This window comes from Ixodes scapularis, unplaced genomic scaffold, assembly GCF_016920785.2.
Source record: "Ixodes scapularis isolate PalLabHiFi unplaced genomic scaffold, ASM1692078v2 PGA_scaffold12__126_contigs__length_90152505, whole genome shotgun sequence".
In the NCBI taxonomy this organism is placed as follows: domain Eukaryota; kingdom Metazoa; phylum Arthropoda; class Arachnida; order Ixodida; family Ixodidae; genus Ixodes; species Ixodes scapularis.
In genome coordinates, this window is record NW_024609838.1 from 62,948,146 (window position 1) to 62,970,722 (window position 22,577).

Below are 22,577 nucleotides of genomic sequence, written 5' to 3' on the forward strand. Positions count from 1 at the left end.
TGCGAAATTGCTTGGTGGTCTGACAACACTGAGGGCATCGCCATTTAAATGTTGGCAGGCGTTGTCGGTACCGAAGCATGGTGGAGGCATTGCATTGGAGAGAGCCGCACGGGCAATGTGCGATGGCACAGCAACTGTTTTCCGCCTTTCAACCATATTATGTGGACGAACAGTTTAAACAACCTACCGCAACTGCCTGACAAAACTATCGAAGGCCTGTGCATGCTGGCAACAACCTTGTCGAAGCAGCAGACAGGGTCCTAGGCTTTCGCTGTGGAAGCTTGTGGTCGCCAGCGTGTGCACAGGCCTTCGAAAGAACTAGGCCATCATGCCTTTTTACTTTTTACAAGAAAACCTCCTGCATTCCTCCATAACAGTGGCCCTAGCACTGGTTTGTTGGGAGCATGGCACAAAGTTCTGACATAGGCAATAGGATACATCCAGCCCTCCTGGCTTCCCCCTTTCTCTTCACCCCAACATTGCAGCTAGGGCCATTTAGATTCTCGGTATGCACTCTAATCCTCGCAAGACATGCAGACTGCCTCAAAGACCACCCGCCACTGGTTTGCATTTTTCTGTCGAGCAAGACCAATCATCAGACATGCAACTCCTCGCCAAGAAGTGGAAAATAGTTTATTGATTACAGAACCGCACTTCTGTCGAAAAGCTAAGCAGGCGGAATACAACGAGCCACATGGTTTCAATACAAAAAAAAGCCAAACTTATGTACATTCCCACAGACAAAAAAAAAAATTTGTTTGGGGCTCTCCCACTTTAAAACGCTCGCATCCACCGAAGACGCCACAAACAATGCACGGAACATTGTTTTTCCTCCTCATTTCAAAACAAAAGGAGATGCGATACCACAATTTTAACGATACCACAACTTTAACTGCTTTACAGTCGCATCTAGCTTCGTAGTGAAGTCGTCGTCGTACAGGCAATTTCACGCCCAACATCTGCTCGCTATCCTCCAGCAAGTTATGTCTACTTCTGGAGAAACACAAGAACAAACCAAACCATATATTAAACATGTAAAAAAAAAAGAGAAGAAAGCCGATTTCTTGTGCCCAGAAGGAAGCAGCCAGCTCCTTTTAGGTGTTGTCCGCTTTAATACACCGGCATGTGTGGTGGGGGCATCTCTCCGTTTCCTTCAGAAGGTTTGCCTCTCTGGTGGTGAACGTTTGTCACGACTGCAGTGGGGGAGTATGGAAAAGGGTGGTGTGGGGGTGGGGCCAGGGGTGAAATTAGCTGTAGAGGTCGTCGTCGTCGTCCTGGAAGTGCGACGGGTTGGGATTTCCCTGGCTGTTGCCGCCGGGTCCCGAGGGCTGCGCGCTGGGGAATCTGGAAAACACCGAGCAACGCTGACTCACTCCTCAGCTGATGGGCGAAACAATGATAAAGCTAAGCATGTCTCCATCATACGAGATAAAACTCAAGATGCAAAGAACGTGTTTTGAATGAGCTGGACACATGCTGCGTGTGCCCAGCTCATCAGACCTCATAACAACAGTGTCCCATGAGCCCCAAACATCAGTCACATAGATCAGCGTTTGCTTGGTTCCATGGGTGCAGCCATGTTTGTTTATGCTGACACTATGACACAGTATGGGGGCTGTGCTTTCTGCAGGGCTCAGTTTTTTTTAGAAACCTTCGCACATATCAGAATTTAAGAACACAAGAAATGCCTAGTTGCAAAGCTCTAAGAACACCAATGCCAAGAGTGCTAAAAAAAAAATGTTTCATGTGCAGCCCCTCTCTTCACAAGAGCCTGCGTTTGAGATTATTATTTCCCATGTTTACTGCTGGAGGCCATGATTTTGAACTCCGGTCTATAAGCAATGTAATACCTATGGGGCTATACTGCTATATGACTGACCGGTGTGTCGTTCGAGCGTAATCTGTTGCTTTTCTCTTCAAACCCAGCCCTATAACACCTTCTGTGTTAAAAACAAAAGCACAAAAAGCCCCAAATGACTGTCCACTCCCGATACATTGCCTGACATACCGAATGTTCAATACTTTCTCGAATCCATTGACAATCAATAACTGATTATCAAAACCTGCATTCTTTTCTTTTCTATTACGTAGTTGTATAACTTATTTTGTCTCATACATAAAATTCTCCATTTCAATTTCTTTTTTTTTTGTGCTAAAAGCAGTGAGAAGTATCTCTTGCTAGAACTCTACAGAGGCAGACAGACGTTTTCCAAATATCAATTAATAAAAATAAAAAGCAACAACGAAAAATTTGTGCGATGTTTAAAGCGGTTCTGAAGAGGCTTCCGAGATCACTTAAATATGGCGATAACTCATTCTTATGGCTCTGAGCCTCCTACAAATTCCTAAATCACGCGCAGCTGATTTTCCATTAAAATAGCAAAAGATTGCAATACACCAAGGTCGTCTCGAGCAATTAGAGGAGTATGTTTCAGCAGCCAAGACGACATGTGACCAATGAAAATGCAACATTTTGTGGAGATCGCACAAGCTGTTACTACAAAATGTTTATGCTTTCATAGATGATAAGAGCAAATACGAGTATGAGACAAATGTTAATTTTTCGCTGAGAGGGGACAGACATAACACTGCAAGAATTGATTAAAAAACTGTGCACTATATATTTTTATTTTCATCTTCTGTGGGAGTGATGTGTACGGTCGTCTGCTGGTCTGCTCTCAAGCGAGCGCTCGCTCGCTGGCATCAGGTTAGTGAGAGACATGGCACAACGAAGCGGTGGCTTCAATGGTACACAACTGACTTTGTCTGCTATGACAGTAACACAGACTAAAAAAAAACTCGCCGAAGTCCGTACGTCCGGGCTGTCAAGGCGCGTGCATCCGAGGTATCACTCCGCAGGTCCACCGGTCGAAGTGATACCTCGGATGCTACACTTGCTATTGGCTTACAATGGTCTTGGTTTCGGAACATGCTCCTCCCAACGCCAAAGATGACCTCGGTGTTTTGCAATCTTCGACTGCTTTTTAATGCGAAAGCATTAACTGTCCCATGGAGGGAGCAGACGTCATCACCTTTGAAGCTGTGTCAAACGGCACCGAAACTCCTTTCTTTAAGTGAAGCCGTTTCCCAGCTCTGAAACCATGCAAAAACCCTATCCAAACAGCACCTACTTTCCCCGATCACAAAAGACCGCGGAGTGAAGCTGATGGATTTCAGCTTCGGTCCCACTGGCTGCTGCACGTCAGTTGAAACGACCACCATCCTATGGCGCCATGTGTCTGCGAGGCAGCGGCTCCATCGCTCCGCACCCAAGATCAGCACGTCGAAGACAGCGCGCGCGCTCGACCGTCAATGCAAGAACGCCGCAAACAAAGGGAGCGTAAAGCGCGAAACACATGTACGACGAAACCGTCCGATCCGACGTCCGACCGTGCAATACGACGGTCGGAGGCGAGGGTTTTCAACGCTCTCCGATGCTACGAAAACCCTCTCCCCCCAAGGTCATTCCGGAAGTCCGCACGTCGGATCGGAAGGTTTCGTCGTACATGTGTCTCGCGCTTAAGGCAAGACACTGGTTCTAAAATCGACTTTTTTGTTTATTAATGGATTATAATGAAAATCAGTGTGTATATGTGTTTTGGCTTCCTCTTTTCAAATATTCAATTAGTTCTGCAATATCTCAATTACTTTTTGAGTTACGAAGAAAATAATGAAGCCTAATTAGGTCATTTCTTACGACTCATTAAGGAACTTTCTAATACAAATTTTTTTGCATAAGTGATATGGATTTGTAGCTAAAGACCTGCCATGCAAGATGATGCTATTTATATTTTTGTAAGGATAGATCATTGTATAAAACTAGTCTAATTAGGTCAAGTACACTATTTACAAAGCCTAACGAGGTCACATTATCACTAATAATAAAATTTCGGGCCCATACTGTCATACAAAAATAGCATCACCCTGCAGTTCACTTCTTTCTGAATCCAACGGTATAAAGTTTATAGAAATCCTTGAAGAATAATCTCATGAAAACAACCGTAAGGCTAGGCATGTAGACGAAAAATGCGAAGCTGAGAAAATTGCAGTTGAAGTTTTGACACTCATTGCATAAAATTGAGTAAGGGATCTCATGCAATAATGTTCAGCAATATGAAGCATAGCTCTATCTGAACAAATTGAGATGGAAAATTCTGCAATCCGTTCACAAGAACCTTTAAAAAATAATATAAAACTGAGAAATAATGTCTGCAATGTAAAATAAAGTTATAAAAGAATGAGTAGACTCTATAAGGGACAACGGGAGGAGGCACTAAGGGTTGCACGTTCCAAAAGCAGATTTTGTTTGGCCCTGAAAAAGGCCTTTGTTCATGTAGCACTCGAAAGGGGAGCCCCCTCACAGCTGTCCAGGACTGTAGTCCCCAGCTGTTCCAGTCCGGTGTTGCCTGGAGAACCTCTGCTTTGCATTGCTGCTGCTCTGGTGGGCAGCGTTGGCCTTACGCAAACGCAGATTGTCCTTCTCCATGCTGCGGCGTACGAGGCAGTCACCGGCAGCATAGCCCAGGCTCGCAGCAACGGACTCGCTCATTGCCCGCCTGCCCTGATTGTAGACGGCAACAGCTTCGGCAGCAGCCCTCTTGACGCTGTCCAGGGAGGCATTGGCGTTCTTCGAGGTTTGCGTCCAGATGACCGAATGCAGGCTCTCGCTTGCATTTTGCGTCTTGCCTTCGCTGCACCGTGCCAGCAGGTTTTCATCACTGAGCCTTGCAAACACTGGCTCGAGGGCGGACCGCACACAATCTGGAAGAGGGTTCTTGTGCGCAGGTGGACACTCGCCATTTGCCAGGGCTCTGTTGAATTTGCACCACGACTCAGCTCCGTCGGGGCACTTGCTGTGGTCTGGGGCACTGTCTGTAGACGTCATGTGCAAGAGGGTGGCTTCCACTGCCCTCTTCATCCCTGGCACATCTTTACTGTTGCTCCTAAGGGCATAGCTGTAGTAGTTTTGAATCATCTTGATTCGGTCCTGCGTCAGTCTGCCCTTTCCGCCGAGTGCTTCACCCTGGGCCTTCTTTTTCTCAAGGAGGTTACGCAACGCAGCCCCCATCCGCTTGTGCACATGACTGATGCAGTCCCTTTTCTCGACCTTGACGAAGCCGTAGACTTTTGCCTCGGTCAACGCATGAAAGGTTCGGCTATCTCCATCCGAGAGAACTGTGGTGTACCTCAGTCCGTGCTTGGCCAGGGATCTTTGAAACATGATCAATGCAGCCTCCACTTCCATCCGACCTGAATTGCAATCTATGTTCCTCTGGCACTCGTGGGCTGCATACCAGTCGCGGTACCCCTCTTCCTCCGGCTCCGGTCCCAGGGCACACCCAAGGCAAAAGTTGGAGTACACCACATGGTCAAGAACTAGGCCGGAATACAGCTCGACAATGCAGCCCACACCAATGTGGGAGCTGCGTCCTCTCGTCATCCAAGATCCGTCAAAGATCACGTCGATGTTGCCGACAGGGTTCAAGAAGTCTGCATACAGTCTCTTGACAACTTCTGAGCTGGCAGCTTCACTTGCGCTTGCTGACTTTTCGCAGGCTTGCACATGGGTCTTCAGGTGTCCCTGGAAGGTCTTGTGATGCAGGCCGCGGTATGACAAGTTCATGGACGCACAGAAGTCTGCGAGGGCAGTGACTCCTTTCCCAATTGACTGAATTCCCTTCATTGCCCTCATGTTCACTTCGAAAGGAGTGATCTTCGCCGTTCCGGCAACTCTTGGTGAAGAAAACTGCTTCTTCTCGAATTCGCATCTGGCACAGACGAGCAGAAGCTTGACTGCCAAGCCATACTCTTTGTCCGTGGCCTTGCTAAGTGTCAGAGTTCCCGCACCGCAGCTTCCGCACTTCGCCTGCGCGAAGAGGTCGTTGAGAGCTTTCATGTCCACTAGAATGAACTGTGTCCCAGCGTCGCGCGTCTGGCCTCCTGTGGTGACGCCGAGAAGGTCGAATTTGCGCTGGGTCGCCGACTTTTCCGATAGCGCACGCTTGCATTCGTCCGATCGTGCGACTCGTTGCGCCTGCTCGGCCGTGGAGTAGTGTGCGGTGTCGACACGAACCGCGCTCGCAAAGCTCGACAAACTGCCGCTGCTGCATGGAGTCGCGATGTCTCCGGCCGATGTTTCCGAAGGATCCAAGGCATCCGGCGGTGCCGATCGCGGTGGCGCACTTGCAGCAGACAGCTTCGGCTTCTTGTTCCACGGTCGCTTCCTCTTCCTTCCGAACGCTTGCCGCGTGCTCGATTTCAACCGAGCGTCGTCCGGCATCTCGAGAACTTGAAGCGAAACTAAACAAAACACGCGCGACTTCGTAGGAAAGCGAACCAACAATGTTCAACGCAAGCGCGCAAACGGGAACTAAAACGTGCGCTCGGTAACGGAAGAAACAAAGCAGACAGGCCTAGACGGGCGGAGACGGGCCCAGGAGCAGACGACGCACCTCTCGCCAGCGCGGGAACGGAAAGGAGGAAAGGAGAAAAAGAGCGGAGGGGCGCGTTTAGGCCAATAGCAGGGGCGCTAAGCGCCGCGCGTGCTCTGACGTACGGGCACCTTGCTAGCCGGCCAATGAGCGATCGCAATTGGGGCCTTCGAAACCCGCGGAATGCGAACGTTTCCCGATGTTGTCGCGATAACGAATGGCATGGGGACGTGGGGAAAATAAGCGGCTTTCCAACAAGACCAAGATGGCCGCGATCCGACGAGCGATCGCGAAACGCGCGGGGCGCGAAGTTCCACTTGTTTTCATTGAACTCGCTGTGTTAGGGCTCTGCGGGGACATCGTAAATATCATTTTTTTCATGCTTAGACATTGAATTCGACATTGAAACTTTGCAGGCAGGTACCTTAGACTACAATTAATCCAAATACCTATGTGAATTTTGAAAAACGTGAAATTTCGCGTTTTTTTATTATTTTAAGACCCGCGTCTCCCCTTAACAGCGGCATGCATGCTTTCGCATTCACAACTCATAAGTGCTTAGGTGTACCTCGAGCCTTTCTAACCCCTTAACCATTTTTATTTCCTTCAATTTTCGTTATTTTTATTATTGCAAGTGTGGCTTGGGCTGCACGTGTCCCCACAACCGGGTTGCCATTCTTAAAAATGTGTACAATGAAAAACACATGCTGCCTGAACGAGCCTGGGTCGTCACAAACAGTCAAGGGGCGAGGTAGGGTGCGCAGACGAGCTACACCCGTCATAAATGGTTTTGGGGATGGCTCTTGGTGGACCCCCAAGCTAGGCTCGTCCGAAACCGTTAAGGGGGGGGGGGAATAGGAAAATCGGCCACATATTGTCACGATTTAGCGTTTTCTAAGATGCCTGGAGTCAGCACAGTGAGTTATCCCTCTATTTAGGCGATCTCAGAAACCTCCTCAGGTCCCCCTTAATGGGATGCCCTCCACCTGTCTCGTTCCCAAATTTAAAAAAAAAAAAATATAAAGAGTGTGCATTAGCGGGGAAAAAAAGCCTGATACTCAAAGTGATTAAACGATCAAATTTGAGCTCTTCTTTGTAAATCAATCCTTGAGAGTGCATGGCCCTGCCCCTTCCTATCCTTGGTGAACCGGTGTTGAACTGACCTGAAGTTTGTCCCGAAGCCTCTGCTCTGCTGCAGTGTCTGGGCGAACATCTCATACTTGCGGATGTCATTTTCGCTCACAGACCGCCGGGCAAACTTCATCGCCTCCTCAAAGTGGTCCTTGCGGATCTCCGGCACGGGGTCGCTGTCCTCCACGTCCTGCCAATGGACGCGCAAAATGTCTGTCATTCGCCAAAGAGATGTGCCACAAAACACTGAAAGCCAAAGCTCAGCAACTCCAAGGGAAAGTTTAGTTTCCACGCACACAAAGCACAGTAGGCTCGCTGTTCCAAGCCCTAGAAATTCCAATGAATTCTATATATTTTCCTGCATTGCTATTATTTCAGCGTGCTTGCCCAATCACTCCATTCCTACATAAAATTGCGTATCACTTGATTCCTAGATAACAATATAACCTATAGACGAAAAGTGCCACAAAAAAACAAGGACACCTTGTCTTCTACCTCATGTGCTAACGAGCACACACCTATACATCTTATGGATTACGCAACGGGAAACTGAAAAATAATTCTTCGAGCCTCTTCCACATGTGGGAAAAGCTTTCTGCAAAGCCCAGGCATTGCCAGACCTGGCTTTGGGATGAGGTTTCCACGAGTTTCCTGTGCCCTCTAGAAAGCTACCATAGACAGGAGAACGCCCATCCACGGGGTAAGCAAGAGGGCCGACAGACAACTCGACCGCAACACCCTTCCCCCGAAACACTCAAACATACCTCTAGGAACTATAGCAAAAAACACACTATATACTTACTAGTTGGTGACATGAGAGGAGGCAACCTCCTTTCCAGTGTTTGCTGTGCTAGAGTGGAAAGAGGCAGGAGAAGTTTCCCCTGAACTCTTGACCTAACGCCAACTACAGGGAGTATTCACTAAAAACTGTAGAAGCACTGCTGAGCACGTGCTTCAACAGTTCTGCAACGTGCATTCCACACCATCAAGGTTGCCGGTCCTGGCAGCCTACCAATGTGAGCTCGTTCCGAGTGTGCGATCGAAACATCGCCCTCGCCATATGGAGTCTAGTATTCAATCGGCGAGAATGTGAGTTCCAGCCGAACGCAGTGGCACTCTTCCCGTTAGGCAAGTGCGAGGAGGCTGTCACATCGCAAGTGCTGCATTGGGAAAAGAGGGAGGCGGCTTCTGGCGTACCATGTTTGCGTCCGGGTTCTGCGCCCGCTCCTTCTCCTTGCGGATCTCCTGCTCGATGGACTCCCGGATGGCCAGCTTGCAGGCCCGCTGGCAGATCTCCGTCAGGTCCGCGCCGCTGAAGCCAGGGCTGATGCTCGCCAGGAATGTCAGGTCCACGTCCTGTGGAGGAGAGGGGCCACTCGTATGCAACGCCGCCGAAAACCGCCGGCGAGGCGGGTGCTTTTCGAGCCGATAGAAATGCATCTCCTCGCCCAAGGAACCGTGCTTCTGATGGACACCTTTCCAGTGCCCATCACTCACGCAAAAGACATGTAGTTGTATTTCAATCCGTTGATCAAACCGTCATATGCAGAACTGTGTTTTACGAAGAATGCACCAGACACTAATTCTAGTCCCAGCCTTCCAGGCATGCAATGTTGTGTCAGACTTGCCGCATCCTCCTTTTGTGCCATTTCTTTTTTTTTTTTTTTTTTTTTTTTAGTATTTGCAGCTGGTGAAGCCTTCTTGGAAGAGTCTCTGAACCCCCCTCCCACCTCTTCTATTTTAATGCAAAAGCATTAACTGTCTCATGGAGCGAGCCGACATCATCAGCTTCGAAACCGCGCCAAATGGCACCTTAAATTTTCTCTCCAAGTGAAGCAAGCTCCCAGCTATGAAACCACGTGCAAAGCTATCTAACTGCACAAATATTCCGCAATTCCAAAGTGCGGAGTAAACTTGCAGGGGATTTTCGGCTTCAATCCCATTGGTTGGCGCGCATCGACGAGGCTCCCAATGGCCGAACATGCAGCGCCATGGCGTGGCCGGTCGTTGAAACTGTTGCTGCGCATCAGTTTCAACGACTGGCCACCCCATGGCGCTGAGTGCCCGTCGACGCAAATACGCTGGAGACTGAGTAAGGGAGCAAAGAATGATGTACATGCTTTCGCACTCACAACTCATTAAAGGTGCTTAGGTGTACCTCGAGCCTTTTTTTATTTTTTGTTTCTTCCCTGAGGTGTCTCCTAGTTTCACTTTATAATGTCAAAGTAAACTGGAAAAGAGGCACTGCTCGATATCCTTCTAAGACTACACTGACAAGCTTAAAATAAAACTTGAACCTTAGTTTCCTGCACGCACACACAAAAGAAAAAACATTTTCTTACTGTTTCATTAAAAAGCTGCTCTATTGGTCGACTGGGATTAATATTCCTGGCTCTTCGCCACAAAAGCAAGCATCCACTAATGAAATTAAAAAAAAAAAAAGAAACAGCAGTAAGGTGTTAAGTTGGGAGAGTGTCTTTTGTGTTGTCTGTATTCCATGTTCCGTTCCTGTCCTTAAATTTGTGTGTGCTATTTTTAATCGATAACAGAAAAAAAACAAAAAAACCCTTAATCTTACACAAAAAATTTGAATCACGTAAAATGAATGTCTGCCGAATCTGGATTTGCGTGTGTGCGTTTATGTGCAAACAGCCTTCGACGAAACTAAGAAACGTGAAATTGTCCTTATAAATATATGAGGAAAGTTTTCTTTAAATCTGGCTGTGGTTTAACATTTTTTTCACATCATAAAGCTACAAAGGCCGAAACCCACCCCACAAAACATTCTGCGTTAAAACACCAGGTGTCGGTGTCATGCACGCCTCAACGACGTCCTAGCGAATGTGAGAAAAGCTTTCTGCAAAGCTCGGGCACTGCAAAACCCGGCTTTGGGATGAGGTTTCCCTGCATTTGCTGTGCCCTCCGAAAACTACCACAAATGGGAGAGAGCCCAATTCGTGGGGTAAGCAGAAGGGTTGTGGCGCTTGCCCGGCTGGCTAACAACACGGCCAGACTTTGTGGCATGCGGAACCAGGGTCGAGACTGCACCTTGAACGGTTACACACTTCCAAGTTTGCGCATCAACCGTCCCTCACATCAAAAGTAGTGTGTCGCAGTGTAACATTTGCACTTTCGCAAATCAGTGTATGGTTTTTCACGGCACATACGTGGTAGTTTTGGAACCTTGACAGCAGCGTTGCTCACCCGATTTCAATTTAGAGAAGGGTTGGAAGCCTTTATAGAGGGAGCCGGTGGTCCGATTGCCACTACCTCGAGAGCAGCTCAAGCATACGCCTCTATCACGTGCACGGAACGTCTAATTCCAGAACTATAAACAGCCCCCCACCAAGGAAAACATGGCGAGAATACAGCACCTATAGTTCCCCAAACACATATCAGAAAGCGGCACCCACCCAGGGCACATCCGGTTTTGTGTTTAAGCGAGAACTTGGAAATATGCAATTTAAGGGGGAACACTGGTCTTGGAGCTTTTTTTCTTATTCTATAGCCAAACTCAATGAAACTGCACAAGCTTGTTCAGCTTTTTTTTTGCTGATTTCATATATCTGATAATTTCTTCATTCAGTAGAATTGTCCTGAAGATAATTAAAACTTGCCGGCCTTTGTTTGGAGGAATGATAGGGAAAAAACTGCTCAACAAAATATCCTTTTTAACACATGGTCAGATACTATGAAGTGTAAAGAATACAATGTTGGAAGTACTTTTAAGATAAACCCACTATTAGTGATTTTACAACATATTGAAGTTCAGTGCTCAATGCATGGCTAACAAGTAATAAAACAAAAGATAAAATAAAAAATTTTCTAGACTTAAATTAAAAAATCTGCTCTCAACATTGTATGCTTCACACATTTAGCAACCCATTTCAAGAAAGGTTATATTTCTGACTGCTGTAGATGCTGAGATATCCCTCCTGCAAATTTTCAACGAGTCCCAAAATTGTGTTATGTGAAAACAATGTTTTAGAGTCAACATTAATGCACATTCAGCCCGCATAGACATTATGAATTGATTTATAGCTTAAATATTCATCCACGAAATTAGAAGCTTGGTAGATTCAGAAGAACAACAGCCATCGCCGTTTTCAAAAGAATGCAGTTTTAGGAAGTTTTTGGCTCCAAAGACCCATGTCCCCCCTTAAGCGGGAACTTAGAAATATGCAATTGTACGACCCTCCGAGGGTTAATGCTCCAGAGGCACCATCGCAAAGAAGGCCACATTGCGTCACACGCATGCAGAGGAAAAGCGTGAGAGAGAGGACTCACGGGTGCCAGTGGGGACTTCCTGAGGTTGGCCTTGAGGATGGCCATGCGAGACTTCTCGTCTGGCAGCGGGATGTAGATGAGCTGGTCTAGGCGGCCCGGACGCAGGATGGCCGGGTCGATGATGTCCGGTCGGTTGGTGGCCCCGATGATGAACACATTCTTCTTGCTGCTCATGCCGTCCATCTCCGTTAGGATCTGGTTGATCACGCGGTCCGCCGCACCGCCTGCCCAATGAGAGTTGCACGAGCGCGTTTATGAGCTGCGCCTTGCGCTTTCCGCAAATACTACAGGAAAAAACCTCCCAGACGTGCTACAGTTTTAACCCAGACTTTTTGCGCCGAGAGACAGCCTCTGCTATTCAGCATAATCAGCTTGAGGAAAAAATATTTAGCGTTTCTATTTGTGCTTTTTTCACCAAGAACACTTGCCAACTTGCCTAACATTTAATTTTATTGTTCTTACTTCACACGCTGCTTGAAATAGTTTTTATAGGCTAAATTTTTAAAGGAAACTGGAGAAAATAAAGACTGCTTTTGTGTCTGAAAGCTTAGATAAAATGTTTACTATGGTTTTCAGGTGAAAATGAACACAGACAGATCCTAAAACATTTCAATTTCTCTTCTCGCAATGTTTGCTCATATTCTGCAAAAAAAGGTGAAAAAAAGAAAGAATGAACAATGAGAGTGACCTCCAAGGAGGTCAAGGAGAAAAACATGACTCGGGTACACACATTTCCAACCAGAACTACCAACAAAGCAAAAAAAAGTTGTACCGTGGTCTTTACAACGTCAGACAATGAGAAGCCAACCCTAAGTTAACACACCCAGAAGTTCTCAAAGTTAAGAGTCCCAAAAGAATGCTGCAAACGTACCAGCGTCTCCCACATTGCCTCCTCGGGCCTTGGCAATGGAGTCCAGTTCGTCGAAAAAGAGCACGCAAGGAGCCGCCGCCCTAGCCTGCAGGGGACAGAGACGTTGCGCGCATCTTTTAGGCACAACACACAAAGTGGTGCGCTTGCACAAAAATTTGCCTTTCCACACTTAAAGACAGAGGTCGGCATTTTAGGTCGCCCTCACTCACCCTCACCCTCACAGCTACACTCACCTTCATCCCCTCACTCATCCTCACCCTCACAGTCACACTCACCTTCATCCCTTCACTCACCCTCACTGAACCTCACGGCCCTCACCGCCCTTACGGCCCTCACTCACTCATGGCCCTCACCGCCCTCACTCCACTCACCGCCCTCACCGCTTTCACGGCCCTCACGGCCCTCACGCCACTCACCGCCCTTGCGGCCCTCACGCACTCATGGCCCTCAGCCACTCATGCCAGCTTCAGATGGGGCAATTTCGCCCAGAAACTTTACGTCGCAACACCAGCAACACGGGGCGCCCGCGATCACACGCAGCAACCAATTGCTGCAATTTGCCATCGTCATCATAAAATTTTATTTTTCTTGCACTATTTAGACACAATTACGCGTTATAAACGCGCTTTTATGCATTTAAATCTCATTAAGAATACTAATGCACCTTTCTGAAACAGTTTATTTCCAAAAAAAACGATTGGTTTCAAACCAGAACCAAGTCTTTCGGTGTCATCATCACCGGCACGAGGTATCACGTGAAAATTTTGCGTCCCTGATTGGATGCAGCCGCTGCAAACTTATTCGAATTTCTCCGAGTTGCTTGCTTATTTCGAGCCAAACCCGATTTCAGCAATTCGTGTCGATCTAGGGAAAGCTAGAGAACAACCCGCCATTAACACCAAAATTGCTGAGAAAGATGCTCGATCTGAAGGGCGCCTCACGCACTCACCGCCCTCACGCACTCATGGCCCTCACACACCTCATGCACTCACCGCCCTCACCGCCCTCGCACCACTCACGGCCCTCACGCCACTCACCGCCACTCACGGCCCTCGCTCACCCTCACACTCATGAATTTTTCTGGTTCAGAAACCCATTCACCCTCACCTCACCTGCGAAGATGAGGGTGAGTGAGGAGGGCCCTCATGAGTGAGGTTTGCCGAGGTATGCTTAAAGATGAACCTGGGTAGATGAGCAAGCTATAGATTGTATACCCAGTTGCAGGATAAGCTCCTTCCTCAAAGAGCTCCTTGCATTTTACAGAGCAAACACTGGAGTGGAGGAGAGTCCCCCTTCACCTTCTCTTGCCTCCTTTCCAGCCATCAATCTGCTCAGGTGAAGAGTGGAGAGCTTTGCGGGGCACCTTGTCCCGCTTTTCTGGTCCTCCGGCAAAACATTGATGGTTACCGATTTTTATCAAATTTTCACCAAGCGCAAAATATCACTCCATAGTATGTCTACAAAATATCTCCATCAAAATTATCTTTCTCTTTCGAGAAAACTAATTTTGAAGTTTACGCTTTCACCTCCCAATCGCTGGCTGCCGCTCTACTGGCAACAACAAGCAGGGGCACTTGCAAAGTCCATTGTCTTTTCCGCGAGCATCTGTGGTTCTACAGATTGTGCCTGCTTTAGGCTACTTACAGCAAGCAATGGAAGGTAGAGAGAATTGGTGATGTGCTGCGAGGTGCAATAACACCACAAATAATTGCGGCAGAACGACATCTCGTCGGTTTCTGATTGAGAAGCGTCTGCGACGCAAGTGGGTTCAAGCGGTTCCAAGAGAACGCTGGCTCCTAGTGTTCGTGTCCTTTTAGAAAACAGTTCGCGCCGCGCTAGCAAACAAAACTTTCCATACCATTTTGCTTTTCAAGCGACATTCGAGTCTATATGTCGGCAGATTGTGAATGCTGCCATCACGGGTGGTCCTCTCGCAGGCAATGATGGTACAGTACCCCTCAAACTTAACACCGCCACTCAGTTTCGCAAATATTGATCTATTGCATGCTACCCAAAGATAAATTGATCGTTGCAGCTGCTGGAATACCTTCCTCTGGATGGGTTTTCATCGGCAACACAAATCTTCACCAACTATTTCTACCGCTACGTTCAGGATTAGCTCAAAAAGTGAAGAAACCGAACCATCTCGTGGCAGCATTAAGTTTGAGGCGCACAGTACATCAAATGCAAACGAGTACAACATTTGCTGCCCATTAATCTACTTAGACAAGCTCTATGAATCGTCGTCCATTATTTCCCACAGACGATGGCGACGACCTTTTGACTGCTTCCGACGCTGGGCAAAACGGGCTCAAGCTGCCCATCCGACTAACAAGATGGCGGACCAGTAAAGTTGCAGGTTAATTTCGGTGCTGTTGAATTTCTAAGATTAAAAATGATTAAAGTTTTCGAGAAATTCGCCTGCTGCTCTAGGCTCAGTTTCGCGCACCCTTTCAGAAAATATATCTACCATAGAATACCAGGCAAGCGCCTGCTCCAAATTTAGAGGTAATCGCGAAACAATGTGTGGGATTCTAGAGTAGTTGAAAACTTTCAAATTGATGTCGCAGCCCCTTTAACCTGCAACAGGGTGCTCGATCTTGTTGCAGGTTAAAGGGGCTCCGACGTCTTTGGTCAAGCTAAGGCCGCACCGTTTTCTCAGTTTTCTTCGTAAACTGTTTCTTTGCGTTCCACACTAGCAGCCTGCAGCTCGAGCACCCAAGGTTGCCGGTGCACGCCCCATACCCTCCGTTCCACAGCCACAACGCACCTTGTCGAAGACGTCGCGCACGTTGGCCTCCGACTCGCCGAACCACATGGTGAGCAGCTCAGGGCCCTTGATGGAGATGAAGTTGGCCTGGCACTCGTTGGCTATGGCCTTGGCCAGCAGGGTCTTGCCACAGCCGGGGGGCCCGTAGAAGAGCACCCCCCGCGACGGGGTCATGCCAAACTTGAGGAACTTCTCCGGGTACTCCACGGGGTACTGGATCATCTCCTGCAGCTCTTTCTTGACATTGTCCAGGCCCCCAATGTCCAGCCAGGTCACCGTGGGCACCTCCACCACCGTCTCCCGCAGGGCACTCGGGCTGCTCTTGCCCATCGCCCACTGCAAAGGGGAGGGCGGGAAGACGCTTTAAAGGCATGATTTGGATGGATCCTGGTTTGCCTCAAAATTGTTTCGACAGATTAAAGGGATGCTAATCTGATATTCAACTTCTTTTTTTAAAAAGAAATGGAGAAATGCCATTTATACGAAAGTATAAAAAAAAAAAAAAAAAAAAAAACACTTCTAGTAAAGAATATTGCAATCTATCTAGCTATGCCCGCAGCAAGCCTTCCAGATGCGACATCGGCAAATTCGCTTTCCTCCTCATCTTGGGCCTTCTCTTTCGCATCCAGCGCGTGAGCATTCAAAAACTGACACGCCACAAAGCTCGTAATTCGGTTTTTCATGGTTTTCGCCTTTATATGTATTTTACCACATCACTTCTTAAAATACCGTCATGTATGGCATGTACACCCGCCGGCAACATGAAGGTAAACACCTTACCTGGTTTCTCACCTGTTTTACGACTCCCTAAAGTTATATTAACTCTCAACGTCTCAAATGGTACGAGGCTTGGGGGTCTAAACTTTGCGTTCTAGCCCTCTTCTGGAACAGAGCTTATTCCAAAACTTGCAGAAGCGTCAAAAACAAGAGGGCTGTTCACCTTCATATCGCTCAAGGGTGTACATATGTTATAGTTGCTGCTACGAGATAATTGCACCCCAAATTTTCAGTTCAGTATCCCTTGAATAGACACGTATGAACCAGTAACCTAAAATGCAAGTCACACTAACTTTTTTCCTCTCAAAGTTACTCAAGTTTTAAATTTGTCCTGAAAGGCTATACTGGCATCACTTAAATTGTGACATCAGACGTTGTAATATGGCGCGATAAGGAGGCAATAGACCTTGTTCCCAAAGGGTTACAAGAAGTATGATGGTGTGAAATGAGTGCAGGTGAAGCTCATCCCAGCGAAACGAAAAGCATGCGCAAAACATTGTGTTTTTAGACTGCCTGCTTGACTCGCAAGTTATGCACTGTGCGACATCGCCCCACTAGAGAGGACGGGGAAAATTTTAATGTTGGTTTTGGCATCACTTTCATTTGACGTTTTCTGCGTAGCCACTTTGAAGCAGCTTTTGCCGTCAAGAATGCCGGCCAAAGGTACTGCAAGTTCTAACTTTAAAAGCAGACATTCCTAGGCAGGAAAACTACCGGGAACAAAAAGGGATAACAAATCTAAACAGCTGTGAACTAGCGATACAATGAAACTTTTTGAAAATATGCTTCAGAATATAGTGAACCCAAATATAATATTTTTTTAAAAATGCATTTTTTCGGAAAAAAATAATTCTGGGGCCGTATCCTCCCTTTACTGTTCTAAAGCAAAAGCCTAAAACGAATCGTACCTTCCATGTGCTTTCGTCAACGCATTATTTTGGTCATTTACTTTGAATCTTTTATATGGAGAAGGCATGCGCGTGCGGCACCGGGGTTTGCAGCATAACTGTACACAATTGTTGGTCGATGCTCTGTCTTGCTTTGGAGACGATCTGCCAGAAACTAGCCTTAGACAGCTTCGCTGTAAAATATTTTAGCTCGGGTGGCTCAAAATATTTGCCAGAGTCAATAACCGCCAGGCCAGTTAGACACGTGCGTCGCGGCGCTAAACCAGCACTACGAACCTGTCTTGTCGGAAAAGCCATTATGACAGATTTCTTGTCCATCTTCCTGTCGGACTATGGTCAATGACAAGGTGAGAATAACAGGGCGCATTTTTGCCCATCAGTGACTATAACAAATTAACTGCCAGAAAAATACAAATGTCGCCAACAATACTCCGCATTCGGATGTTTGCATCGAGCCGTTGCAGACGATCTTGCACCCACCTCAAGGCAGAATGTTACACAACTCGGAAGGGTGCACGTCCACCTCGAGTACGTCTTTCCGGTACTGTCCGAATACAGCCCATGCGAAGACGAGAAACTTCCCCACAAAGATGGGGAGACGCGGGCGACGCCGAGGTCCGGCGCACTCACCCTGAAGTTGTCCATGGTGACCGCCAGGGAGCTAAGCACCTCCGCGTCGATCTGGTCGTCGTCCAGGTCGATGAGGTCCATCTTCTCGCGGATCTGCTGCAGGGCTGCCTCGGAGCACAGGGCCGCCAGGTCGGAACCCACAAAGCCGTGTGATTCGGCAGAGATCTGCATGGAGGGGAGATGGGTCACTGACAAACAAACCATGGACAAATCAATCGTGGACAAACGAGTCTTGGACAGACTGTCACGGACAAATGTGCCATGGGCAAAAATGTGTCATGGGCCAACGCGTCATGGACAAACGCGTCATGGACAAACGCGTCATGGACAAACGCGTCATGGACAAACGCGTCATGGACAAACGTGTCATGGGCAAACGTGTCATGGGCAAACGTGTCATGGGCAAACGTGTCATAGACAAACGTGTCATAGACAAACGTGTCATAGACGAATGTGTCATAAAAGGCTCATGCTTAGGAGTCCCAATGCAGTCTTCCTGTTTCAATACAAATATTGTCTCGATTGTTCGTCTAATAAACTTCATTGCCTCTTCGCACCCTACACTTACCCCCTGTGTGTGTGGTCAACGAACAATGGAACCCTTCTGTTTTTCTTGCCTGTGCGCTAATGTGCTTCCAGAACCTCTCTGCACCATTCCTATCATTTTGATTTTCCTCCATCATCCACTGCACTCCAGCTCTACTAATCTTAGCCTGGATTTCTTCTTTCCCCAAGATTTATCCCATTTTGATGCTATTTCAGCGGGTGTCCCCCCTTTTCTTCACCCGTCTGTGTTCCCTTGAGGCCTCTTGTCGCCCTGTTATGCCGCCTTAGCTTCTCTGCCTCACAACCTTTTTCGGTGTGTTTTCTTCCTCTTTGTTTGATTTTGAACTTCTCTAACTCTTTTTTAAAGTGTTCACTAAAACGTCATATTCCCATTCTCCCTCCAGTTATCTGGATATTATAGTCTCAATTCGCTAAGATACTTCTTGTAGCTGGGCGTCATTTAAGGTCAATTTACTTTCAAGAATTTGTGACTGGCTCTGCTGCATCAAATTTTATTTTAAGTCGACTATGATCACACCTTTAGCTTTTTGCACCCTCCTCATCTACAATGAAACCCGTTTAGAACGAACCCACGTACAGCAAATTATTGTCCATATCGAACTCACGAAAAATAAAAAAATAAAAATGCATGTAAAAAGTACTATTTATAACAAACAACAGATTGGCTATATCGAACCACAACAAACCCAAACTTTTAAACCGTGACGAAACTCCACGAACAAAAGCTAAAGAGAGACCAACAACGTGGATAATAGCGCAACACTGTTGGCATACCTTTTCAAGGTCCACGTTGTCGGCGAGCTTCATATTCTTTGTGTGGATGCGCAGAATCTCCAGGCGGCCTGTGGCGTCCGGAATCCCGATGTCCACCTCACGGTCAAAGCGGCCTGCACACGCCAGGTCACACACAATTTCATTAGCTTTTCAAAAGAACTCCGGGGCAACTGTTCTCTAGCCCAAACACCTCAAAACAAACCCCCCCTTAACCGATTTTGCACTAAACTATTTCAAACCAACTCGAGGGCTATGAAGTGGTAGCAGAGTGGAATCTGGGCCAAAACCAAGGGAGCTATGCACACAAGGCTAATAACATCAACCTTCTTCAAATCTGAGAGGAATTCACCATAATCTCTGCTTGCCACTTCCTGCATATTGCAATGATTACTATAAAATACTGACCCGAGTAAGCACCCACCTGAAAGTTGGCGACGATTACGGAAAAGTGTCCCTTGCAAAGGCAGGTACGATGGGTCCATCTTAGGCTCAAGAGTGCAAAATCAAAAGGGGCACCTCGTAAGGTAGGCCCTCGCAGCATCCAATGCAAAGGTACATAAGCACTACAGGTGCCTGGCGGATCATCTCATTCTTATACCAACCCTGCCACTCTTGCCAAGCCCGATTTATCTCGGCAGTCTTGCGACAAGTTTCAACACACTGCATAGACGTGATTGGTAAAGCAGCTGACGCAAAGGAGTGCCTCGGTTAGCTCAGTGGGCTTGCAAGTTTGGTGGGGTGGCCACTTGATATCCCCTCTGCCTATATGCCAAACACAAGACGTAGGCCCTTGCTGCGACATAGGCACATGCTTGGCATTTTATGGAAGGCCTATGTGGGCTGTTGAAGGGTTGGTAAGCAGGCTCCAAACAAATGGAACACCTTGCTCCGCTCCTTTCATTGATCGTAGGCCCACTTAGCTCGTAAACTTTCCACTATGAAAACCTCAGTTAATCACCCACAAGCACGCCAAAATCATGGCAATTCAATTCATCTCTACCAACGTAATTAGATCAACTCATTTATGAAACTGCCTATACATGTGGCTTCCACGAGCAGTAGCTCCCCCCCCTCCCAAAGTCTGCAATTTATAGTTCAATGTGCCACTTTTGTTTTATTTTTTTTGCTGGGAAAAGGGGGAGGGGGGCTGTTATGGCAACTGGAGTTACATAGATTTTAAAGCAGAGTCTAGATGCTGTTTCACTGTGGCGTCTTTGAAGAATACAGTTGTGAAATGCAGACTCTAGACGCCACTTCAAACGTAGTGTCCGGCTCCAGGGGTGGCACCCTTCGCGGGAGTTCCGCAACTGAGTTGATCTAATGACGCCTATCTCTATGAATGTGAGTAATTTACAAAAAAATAAATAAAGATAGATGTTTACAATCCCCTGTAACGCCAAATTAGAGCGCAGCTCATGAGGAGGAGGAGGGGAGGGTACGGAGAGGAGGGTATGCCCATCCTCCACCCTCCCTCCCCCCCTCGTGACATCACCCGTGACCCTAGTGAAGGTCGTGGCCTTCACGAGTGACCCAAGTAACGTCAGACACATGACATCATTATGGGAAACGTCCAAGAATGCAACGAGGTTACACCAACGATGATGCTGCTCAAGCCGGAGACAGGTGTCTAAAAGCTGCACTCTAAGAAAAAAGAAATGACCCTCCAAAAAAATGTAGCAACCCAGTAAGGGCAGTTGGACGCACCAAAGCGGCGTAGGGCGGCATCGATGCTGTTGGGCCTGTTGGTGGCAGCCATGACGATCACGTGGGCCCTCTGCTTCAGTCCGTCCATGAGGGTGAGCAGCTGGGACACGATGCGCCGCTCCACCTCCCCGTGTGTCTGCAGACAGACGGGTCGGGTGTCAACAAAACAAATATGCGAGCCATTGTCGCGCGACGAGCACGGTGCAGCCTCGTTGTCCCTTTTAATCTTTCGACGCGCATAGCGTGCAGTTGCGATGCAGAAGTGCAAGTAGTGTGCCTGGTGTTCAATTTCGGTCACCACGATTGAGAGCGAGATATAATTTGCCTCCCACAGAGCGAGCAAAAGTAGCCTTCGTAGAGTTTGCGTGCCAACGCAAGTGAGGAACATGCTTCACTTGCCACGAAGCATAATTCGTAGGCGGAAATAAAACAAGACGATGCTGTATGTCGCATCAATTGCTTCAAAGTGTCCAATGACATGGATGCAACAAACTTGCAATTTAGAAATTGTATGAAATGACATACCGTAAAATACCGAGCAAGCGCCCACTCGAAATTTAGAGATAATCGCAAAAAAAATGGGGGATGGGCACTTGTCCGGCCATCAATTTTACACATCAATGTACTGTGCATATTTTCCCAGACCTTACAAATTCAGGAATGGGTGCTTAGTGAGGTATGGGCAGATGCACGGTATTCTACGGTACTGTATTCACAAGATAAAAGTCAACCCTCAAACATTGCCAGTAAAAAAAAAAAAGAAAAACATTTTGGGGTGCATTTTATGGTGAACTTGCAAGACTGGGAGGGCGTCTATCGAAAGCCTGGCCTGGAATGTGCTCCATGCCTTCTGGCATGCTTCGGCTGGACATACAAGCGCGAGATGCCGAAGTGTTATTGAAGCTAAAACCCTCGCACTGGAAACGGGAAATTGCCACTGAAGCTACTCCCTGTCGTTCTCACCCCATTTGTGACGTGAAACTACATCTTTTCCACACTGATGTCGTCGTTCCCGTCATCATCACTTTTACGTTACTAAAGCACGTCGTCAAAGTCGTCCAACGAAATCTGGCACTTCGCAAATGACATAAACCTTGTCCTCCGCGCTTACTCGGTGATCGCATCACATGTTGGGAGTGGACCGATTGTATACTTCTGCAACGTACGCTGCAAGCCTGACTTCCAACTCCGGAAGGCATCTGCGCCTATGCAAACTTTGGCCCGCGGAATTCTTTTTACTTGCTCTCGCAGTTAAGATCCTGCACCATCACAGATGCCACTGGTGCACCACCCGCTCCCAGGGGTCGAACTTGCCTCCAGCAGCGCAGTTGTCAGTTTCTTTCGAATAAAGAACGGCCGTAAACGAGCACCGAATACCTCAACTGCCCGGATCACGCATGTTGATACAGAGAAACATAGTTGCCACTCCAGCACAGTCCCACGATCTAGACACCCGTTTAAACAATATGTGACCGTGCGAAAAGCAGCAGGGTGTAAGACTGTTCCATCGGCCGTTTCGGAGTGGCTCTTGTATCAAGCGCCACCGCCCCCGGGAGTCGGGCACTCGGGCGAACGGCACACCATCCACTGCCGCGTATTTGGGCTGATTTGCAAGCCGCAATCAGTGATCCTCACTCGCGCAGAATATTAAATAAAAAAAAGGAACTTTTGAAATGAGTGCACAGAATGGCACAATGCCACAGGTACAGCTGGCTCAGCTCATAACA

The 22,577-nt window shown here is 47.6% G+C and overlaps 1 protein-coding gene across 1 annotated transcript in view; it reads right to left on the reverse strand.

Annotated features, from left to right (window-relative positions):
* Positions 1-613: 613 nt before the first annotated feature.
* LOC120848101 (transitional endoplasmic reticulum ATPase) overlaps positions 614-22,577 on the reverse strand; it is a 39,538-nt gene continuing 17,574 nt past the window's right edge. The window contains exons 8-16 of the mRNA XM_040220031.2: positions 20,851-20,986; positions 19,147-19,259; positions 17,806-17,970; positions 15,491-15,826; positions 12,721-12,805; positions 11,850-12,073; positions 8,760-8,918; positions 7,595-7,752; positions 614-1,344 (exon numbers count right to left, since the gene is read on the reverse strand). Of these exons, the coding sequence (XP_040075965.1) occupies positions 1,248-1,344; positions 7,595-7,752; positions 8,760-8,918; positions 11,850-12,073; positions 12,721-12,805; positions 15,491-15,826; positions 17,806-17,970; positions 19,147-19,259; positions 20,851-20,986 (1,473 nt within the window). The 3' untranslated portion in view covers positions 614-1,247. The remainder of the gene's footprint in view (positions 1,345-7,594; positions 7,753-8,759; positions 8,919-11,849; positions 12,074-12,720; positions 12,806-15,490; positions 15,827-17,805; positions 17,971-19,146; positions 19,260-20,850; positions 20,987-22,577) is intronic.